We start from the raw sequence: 8,543 nt of genomic DNA on the forward strand, positions 1-8,543 counted from the left end.
CGTTTTCCACTAACCAAATGTTAACAAATCACTTTGATTTTGATCTCAATCGCTTCAGCATAATATATTCTAGGTATATAGGTTTCATTTTTTAAATAAAATAAAAAAATTGTAATGCTAATTTAAAAAAAGGAAAACCTATAAACCTGGTGTTTCATTGTGTCAACAACATACTAAAACAAAAGCGGCCAAGTGCGAGTCGGACTCGCCCATGAAGGGTTCCGTACCGTTTATGACGTATTAAAAAAAACTACTTACTAGATCTCGTTCAAATCAATTTTCGGTGGAAGTTTGCATGGTAATGTATATCACATATTTTTTTTAGTTTTATCGTTCTGTTATTTACCTATCCATAGATACCCCACACGTATGGGTTTGACGAAAAAAGATTTGTTGAGTTTCAGTTCTAAAATTTATGCCCCATGGCACCCCTGTGGTCGTGGTGCCGGTGTTTCTGACCTCCCCACCGGTCGGTGGGGAGCAACCCGCGACAGCCGCCGCAGCCGGAAGGCGGAAGCTTATACCCCCCTGACGGGGGGTATCGAACGAAATCCAGTCCAGCCAGTGTTTCTGTAGGAGGAGTATGACCTCTGTGACGTTACTGACTTACCGACCAAGTGACCATGCAGAGTTAAGAGTTCCCATGACGTTACTGACAGACCTTAACTAATGACCATAGATGTAGTCATAAAACTATTTCACCCTCAGATGAAGGACGGTAGCGCCATGGTAACGACGAGGTATTAGTTAGCAAAGCATATAGAGAGACTGCGATCGGCAAGGATTTAAACAATCACATAATCCATAAACCTAGGTGCACATTTGTTTCAAAGAGCATATAATCACTACGTGATTTGTTTAGCATCGCGACGCCCTCTACTTACTAGTATATTATCGCTGATCGCAGTCCTACTATGATATATAAAGTAATATGTCTTTACACATATGGGGAAGTTCGCGAAAGCCTCTTTCGACTCAGGAGATTAGTTTGCCAGACTATAATTCTAACAGTTAACTTCTAGTAATCAATGCAAATATAATTAAGATTTTGAAAATTTTTAATGCTTGTTTTGGCAATACAAATGATATAAGCGACTGATAATAAAATGTTATTATATCATTGTTTTTTTTTTTTTTTTTTTTTTTTTTTTCATTTGTACATTTATAATAAACACAGAGGGTGGAAAAACAATTAAAAACTTATAAATAAAAAATTTGTCCCAGATCGAGACCGCTTGGCAGGGTGCCCAGAAGGCTGGCTGCATTGCCCCTCTGGATAGCAATGCTTATCCGCTGGGCGAAGTACAGGCCAGCCCTCTGGTCACCCGAAGCCTCTATAAGGCGTTTTGCTAACTCCTTATAGAGGCGGCGCGCGCTAGGCCCCCACGGCCCTAGGGTTTCAACCCCAAACGCCGCAAATATGTAACTACTGCCGAGGTTGACATACTTGCGACGCTTGAGGCTTTCGGCCGAGGATGCAGCCGCACCAGCGTCAACTTTGGTGCCTGGAATATGGGACGGTGCCAGGGTATCTACGCATGTAGCATCCCAGACAAGGGGCCGTCCCATACTCCAAGGCACCAACGTCATTCCATCAGGCCTCTTGCCATCATCCCTGACCAGGCCGTTTGGCTCGAGGAGCGCCGGCACCTTGGCACTAACAAAGGCCCTACGGATGACGTTATTGATGCTGGCGTGCCGAGGTATCCTCCCAGCACTTCGGCTGCAAGAGAGGCCGTGGTGGCCTAGGTTGTCTACCATGACGCCGCATTGGCATCGGTGAGGCATGTTTGTTGATTGTTTCATTGTTTCGTGTGATGATGTATAATAACCGGGCTTGGGATTATTCAAATTAAAAAAAAGAGCAGCTGTCAAAATGACGTGTCAACAATGTGACATTTATCCATGCAAATAAAGTCTTATTTCTAAACATTGGTAGAAAGCCTGTGTTGAAGTTCCTATCATATTTTATATTGAAGAAGGTCTATTATTGTACGTCAAATTTAAGCATCATTAAACGTAATGAAATAGGATTCGCCAAATGCAAACTAGGTCGCGGACTGAATAAAATGAAAACTATTATTACTTTTTTATTTATTTTTCAAGTCGTTTTGTATGTGAAGTGATAAGTAATTGAACAAAAAAAGGACTTCCACGTAACTTATTTCTTATATTTTCATATATCATTGTTTATTCCATTTGATAATACTTCTAATTTTATAGACTTATGATCACTTGTAAAGATTTTTTGAAAATGGCTTTTTCTTGTAATCGATACAGATTAATTGTTGTAATATTGTTGTCATTAATAATGTGGCAGCTGTTTAGTATGTTTCCGGGGAATTCTGGGCGAGATGAGAAACTGTCTCAGGTATGCTTTGCATGAAATCTCTCACTCGATTTGAGAGGTAAATTCTATTATATTTGGCTTGAATAGGCTGTATTACATTAGGTAATACTTAGAATTGTGTATTGCTAATGAAGTTTTTTTATACAATTTGAAAAATAATAAACAAAAATTTAATGAGAATACCTATTGATTTACATAAATGTTTATTGTGTTTTAAATTTTTTCCTGATTCTACTAACTGAATCTTCTCAACTAAGTATGTATTATTTTTACAAAAGAATGTTGGAAAGGCAATATTTTTTTCTAAAATGCTGTCAGGTAACCTAATTATGGGTATTTATGTAGGGTTGTGACGCTAAACTGTGGAATGAACAGTGGCTCATGGTTTGTCCGGGCCGATACTACCTTAAAGGTCGACAACACGCTCGGGTGTCCATGGGTGATGGCAATTGCTTGACTTGCCATCAGTTGTTTCGTCTGCTTATTTGCCTCTATCATAACAGTATTGACATATTGGCTCTGTAAGTCAGATCTTGCCTGGTTTCATAAACTCACTATTTAGCTGATGAACAAATCCAATATTGGTCATAATAAAGGTTGAAAAGGCAAATATGTCATACTCTGCACCAGTGGGGAAGGCAACTGTCAAACGATTTTATAGATTGCACCCGTATAAGTTTCTGCTGTTTCAATGCAATTTGACTAGAGTTTCCAAAATAAAAACTAGAATTTGACACTTTTCATATGATTACCAGGGGAAATCATCTGTAACAACTTTGCCTGGCCAACCCCATTGTATCAGACTATGTTGTAACCAAATTAAAATGATTAATATCTAGCACCATTGCTTTTTTGTTTTAGTCTGGAATAGTGGAACTGGAGGATGACAAGTTTAACATACATAAACAGGACAAGGTGAAAGTGCGGGTGTACTATGAGGCACTGTGTCCGGACTCCAGGCATTTCTTCATGAAACACCTCTGGCCCGTCACAGAAAAACTTTCAGAGTTCCTAGATATAGCACTAATCCCTTATGGAAAAGCAACTGTAAATATTCTGACTTAATATTTTTTTTTGTTTATACAACCTGATCACTGTAAACTGTTGTTAAGGTTGGAATGGATCCCAGCAGCTATGACTATCCATTCATGGGTACATCAATAGATATTGACCAGAAGAACGGCTGTCAATCTGCAGAAAATACCTAGGATATGTAATTAGCTATTCTATTAACTGGATTTTCCTCGAAATTTTGTCTAGTAGTGGTTTTTATCCCAGAATTTTGCTATCCTTGTAAGACTCAATGTTCATTACAATGTACATATTCATTGCAATCAAACTCTGCCCTTTTTTTAACCAAATAATGTATCATTTCTTTTGTTTAATAGCTTCAAGGTTTTTTCAAAGGAAATTCATCCACATTTTTTTATACAAGGTTCAAATTAAAAATAGGAAAATTTTGTATGGTGGGCCTTACAAGGTTTACTTATTGTTTTTATTATGTCCTTTTCTTACCTTAATTTCACTTTGCCCACTTGTGTTAATATTACAGATTTATACATTCACGGTCATATTGATAATGTTTATTTCTATAGATAAACATGTGTTGTCCTTGCATAATCATATTTGTTAGAATGTCATAGATATTTCAACCATTAACATACAACATAATATACTCAAACAACCAACATACCCAGGGTCAAACTAATAATTGAATACTTTAATTTGGATGGTTAATTGATTATTTGTATTGTAGGTAAATGGTTACTCAAACATATGTTATCAATCATAAAGTATTCAATAATAATAAGATATGCTTATGAGTCTTCAATTCAATTCAATTCAATTCAATGCATTTATTTGTCGAAAAGCAGGTAGTGTTACAAACAGGTGTTACATAGAGATAATTAAGTGCTCCACTTTTGGCCATATTATGAGGCATACAAATATTTAACGTGAGTGGCGGTGTAGCTCATGAGATTCAATGTAGGTATTTGTCATCATCAAAATAATAAATTTCAACTATTTACATACACATGCTTATCAATTAATGTAAAAATTCTAATTTTTAAATGTCAAATTAAGGTATATATTTAAATTATATAATTTAGATAATATATGTATTACAAAAACATGCATCAAAATAGTTCGCTGTCGTTTAAATATTCGTATATGTCATAGTAGCACTTGGTTTTCAATAAAGTTTTTATCGTAATGCGGAATCTGTTTATCGGTAAAGTTTGTATCGATTCTGGTAGTTTGTTAAAAAATTTAACAGCCATGCTAAAAATGCATTTTCTAAAAAGTGCGCAATGTGCACGTGGATCTTATGATTTGGACTGTATTACCTTTTCTTTTACAGTAGATATATAAATAAATATCACTAAGACACATTAAAAAATAATGATTGAAGTATTTTTTTAGACCAAAGAGAAAGACGGAAAGTATTATTTCGACTGTCAACACGGTGAGACTGAGTGCTACGCGAACAAGATCCATGCTTGTTCTATTGAGGCTATAGGAAACATGACAACAGCAGTGAAGTTTACAGAATGTATGATTCTGGATAACAGCGACCCAGATGAAGCTCTCTCAAGGGTAAGCTATTGAAAATACTTTATATATTTTACTGCCTTACCTTTTGAAGCCTAATTATACAGGGTGGGCCCGAGTAACCCGACAGACTATAAAAAGTTAGGTATACATGTCAACATAGGGCCAATCATGGCTTTCTAATATAGTATTTAAAAAAAAACATTCGCTAACCAGCGCATTAACGTAATAACAATAAACAACTGACTACGAAGTTCACATAACTTTTGCCTGGTAAATGGATTATGCAATTTCAAAAAACCGGACAAGTGCGAGTCGGACTCGCCCACCGAGGGTTCCGTACTTTTTAGTATTTGATGTTATAGCGGCAACAGAAATACATCATCTTTCAAAATTTCAACTGTCTAGCTATCATGGTTCATGAGATACAGCCTGGTGACAGACGGACGGACAGCGGAGTCTTAGTAATAGGGTCCTGTTTTACCCTTTGGGTATGGAACCCTAAAAAGAGTCTGGGCCCTGATGTTGGAGTTAATATTTATAGTTAATTTTATGTAAGGTATCCACAATGTCATGTACCAAACTATTATCAATTGTCATTGTACACCTTAAATACTATATTGTTTTTAGTGTGCAAAAGAGATGAACGTAGACCCAGACCCCATCAGCACGTGTTCATCCAGCGAGCACGGATCGGATCTACTGAAGAAGTACGGAGACGACACGCAGATCATTAACCCATACTTCATTCCAACTATAACTCTCAACGGGTCGATGCCAAAAAAAACTTTGCCCGCGATTCTCAAGAATTTCCTTCTTGAGGTGTGCAAGCGGATTGCCATGCCGCTGCCGCCCCCTTGCTTGTGACGCACCCGACGAAGAAGAGTGAGGCATCAGATGCTAAAGTTAAAAACATACATGTGAAGCCGAAAACTAAGTATTTTGATCATGGACAGTGTGACGTTTTCAGGAGATCGTCAATATTAATGACGTATCAAAAGGTAAAACAGTATCTTTACCGGTTGCTAAATTCATCAGAATTTTGACCATTGGGGTAGGGGTCGGTAAACTTTTTCGAAAAAGAGCCAAACACCTCAAAAATTACCAATAATATGTAGTTCAAAGAGCCACAAGTGTAGCGTTATTTTTTTGTGTGGCTTAAAGAGCCGCATATGACTCGCGAGCCGCGGTTGGCCGATCCCTGAGTTAGGGTAAACTATCCAATGGTTAGAATTAACTTATCCCATCAGCAGCTATTTGTATAGCAACTGTCGCCTTAAAATAAGGTTGAAGGTGCCGACCTTTAGGTGCTGACGGGTAGTTTATCCTACCTTACTGCCATTGACTAAGTGGTAAGTTTTGCGCGACAATGATAAATCTTAAGGCTCAAGTAGACTATTTATACCTACAAGTATTTATTCCGAAGCAATTTATATCTCAAAAGTATTGAGCATTTATTTTATCAGTTATGCATTGTTTATTTAATAGCTTGAAATACATTTAAAGCGTTTTACATTGAGCATGCAGTTTGTGTACTTACGAGAACTATTGTGTTTTTTATAACTGAAATGTACCTAAAAATGTCTTTTAAATTTGTTTTGTGTTGATGTAGTTGAGTTTTTCTCAAAACTTAAGTACCTATTTCATTATGAAATTGCTAAGAAATATTTCGACCAGAAAATACCAAGAAATAATGAACACTCTGTACATCGGTGCTTTTATAGACTCACTACTAATATCTATATACATTAATTCAAACATACACGAGTAATTAATAAAAACTTTCAATCTGTATATAATATTATGCGTTCCTCCGTTACAAAGGTTCCTTCTCCCATATATTTTTATAAGTAGGTACCTACCGCAATACCTTTGTTTGTGTTACAGAAACATAATTTAGCATAATTGATATTGTAAGTCTTTATTATTTACTCGTCTGTTATTAAAGTTAATCAAATGATTAATTAATAATTTAACGAGAGGAAGATGTACAGTAAATACACACTTTTACAATGCAATCAAGAAAATTAAACTAGTATAATGGTGTGGTCACTTTTACAACACGCACAATTAATTAGACCTATTTTTACACTTACGTTTTTGAACTAAAAAACGTAATAAGTCTATTGAAGTATTAATTGTTTATATACATATTCAACTTGAAGACTTTAGATTAATAAGTTGTACCAAATAGTTGTTTTAGAGTCCCATACAGTATGTAAACTTACTATAGGCAAAAATGAAACTTGTCGATATCTAGGTATGTACATTACCATTAGAAGTAAAAAGATTGGACACTTATCTTAAAACATATATAGTTTAAGTCATATTGTAGTTCATTAAGTCTTCCTGATTAAAAAAAAAGAAATACATAAGCGCATACTGCTTGGCAATAACAACGTAATTGGTGACCGTTGCCCAAGCACAAGCTATTAGTCAAAACAGAAGCATGTAATTACAATGTACAGTCACGGAATTTGAAGGTTTGTCACTTTTAAGCCATAAGTCCATTACATAGAATCGAAAAGTGATAAAACTTCTAATTCCTGTATGTAGTTCATTCCATCTCTACTAGTTTTTTGCCTTGCGTTCTGTCAGCTTAGTAGGTTACGTACTATATGCCTTAACTTTTATAAGTAGGGTAATTCGGGTCGCACGCACTTAATTTTCTGATCTCCAAGAAATTTATAAAAAATCAGGTTGTCGTATGGATGAAACATAAAACTCACAGGAAATTTAATGTCGTTCAATTATTTTAGTAGCTTTACGTTCAATATCAAGAATTTATCTATTTATATGTGTTTCAAGTATAAGTCACCATGTCTGAACTCGTGCCCCGTCGAACGGGTAAAAGTACGCATGTAGGGTAATTGTTCGCATCAATAAAATTTTAATGCAATGGCCTATAAAATAAAAGTTATTAGTATAATGAATATTAGTCAAATTGTCTGATCAATATCCACTTACTAATTTAAGAATGTTAAATAACTATTAAGACTTTAAGGTATTTTATAGCGATTGATTATTGCAAAACTTGACTTAAATCAACTATAAAGGTTATAATTATACGTCAATAATTATAACTATACGCTTTATTATGTAATTTCTGGGGTTCTTACTATATTCTGCAATATGAAAAATATATATATTTATTTCGTATTTATTTATACAAGGAATTCCAACAGCTATAAAAGATAAATTAAACTTTTTAGTAGTTCACCATACAGACACATTAAATTTCTTTTTTTATTTTGTATTAAGGTAGTAGCAGTATTGGGGTTACGTGCGAACTTTTAACGTCGTACTCTTACCCCAGACAGCAAAATAATTATACGATAGGTCATAACTCTTATGTAAGTTGTACACACTTCCCCAGCAAAGATAATGAAGATATTATTAACCGTTTTTCTTTAACGCAAGGTGTGTCGAACTGCTTTCACTTTGCGTCCGCACCTCACGTGGTTCCAAAATGTTGACATATCTAATCCTGCTAATACACACTTTGCTCTAATCACCACTGCGGAGAACGGCACACCGCGATCTCTTACCCCCAGCGTGCTCTTACCCCGAACCGGATGACTATAATAATTACGAGTAGGTATATATAATTATTTTAACTACTTAGATATCAATAATGTAT

At 35.5% G+C, this 8,543-nt stretch overlaps 1 protein-coding gene across 1 annotated transcript; it reads left to right on the forward strand.

Moving 5' to 3' along the window:
- Window positions 1–2,178: 2,178 nt before the first annotated feature.
- LOC133518978 (GILT-like protein 1) lies at window positions 2,179–8,042 on the forward strand. Its single transcript, XM_061852803.1, has 4 exons — window positions 2,179–2,371; window positions 3,212–3,397; window positions 4,775–4,948; window positions 5,534–8,042. Exons 1-4 carry the CDS (start codon window positions 2,228–2,230, stop codon window positions 5,768–5,770), a joined length of 741 nt encoding a protein of 246 aa, XP_061708787.1. The 5' UTR covers window positions 2,179–2,227; the 3' UTR covers window positions 5,771–8,042.
- The last annotated feature ends 501 nt before the right edge of the window (window positions 8,043–8,543 follow it).

This window comes from Cydia pomonella, chromosome 6 (genome assembly GCF_033807575.1).
Source record: "Cydia pomonella isolate Wapato2018A chromosome 6, ilCydPomo1, whole genome shotgun sequence".
Classification (NCBI taxonomy): domain Eukaryota; kingdom Metazoa; phylum Arthropoda; class Insecta; order Lepidoptera; family Tortricidae; genus Cydia; species Cydia pomonella.

Bases quoted from the DNA above. Each gene is read 5' to 3' on its own strand.
- LOC133518978 (XM_061852803.1), top strand. From the start codon at position 2,228: ATGATCACTTGTAAAGATTTTTTGAAAATGGCTTTTTCTTGTAATCGA. The intron at 2,372-3,211 runs GTATGCTTTGCA...TTTTTGTTTTAG, and splicing joins GAGATGAGAAACTGTCTCAG to TCTGGAATAGTGGAACTGGA. The intron at 3,398-4,774 runs GTAAATATTCTG...GTATTTTTTTAG, and splicing joins TCCCTTATGGAAAAGCAACT to ACCAAAGAGAAAGACGGAAA.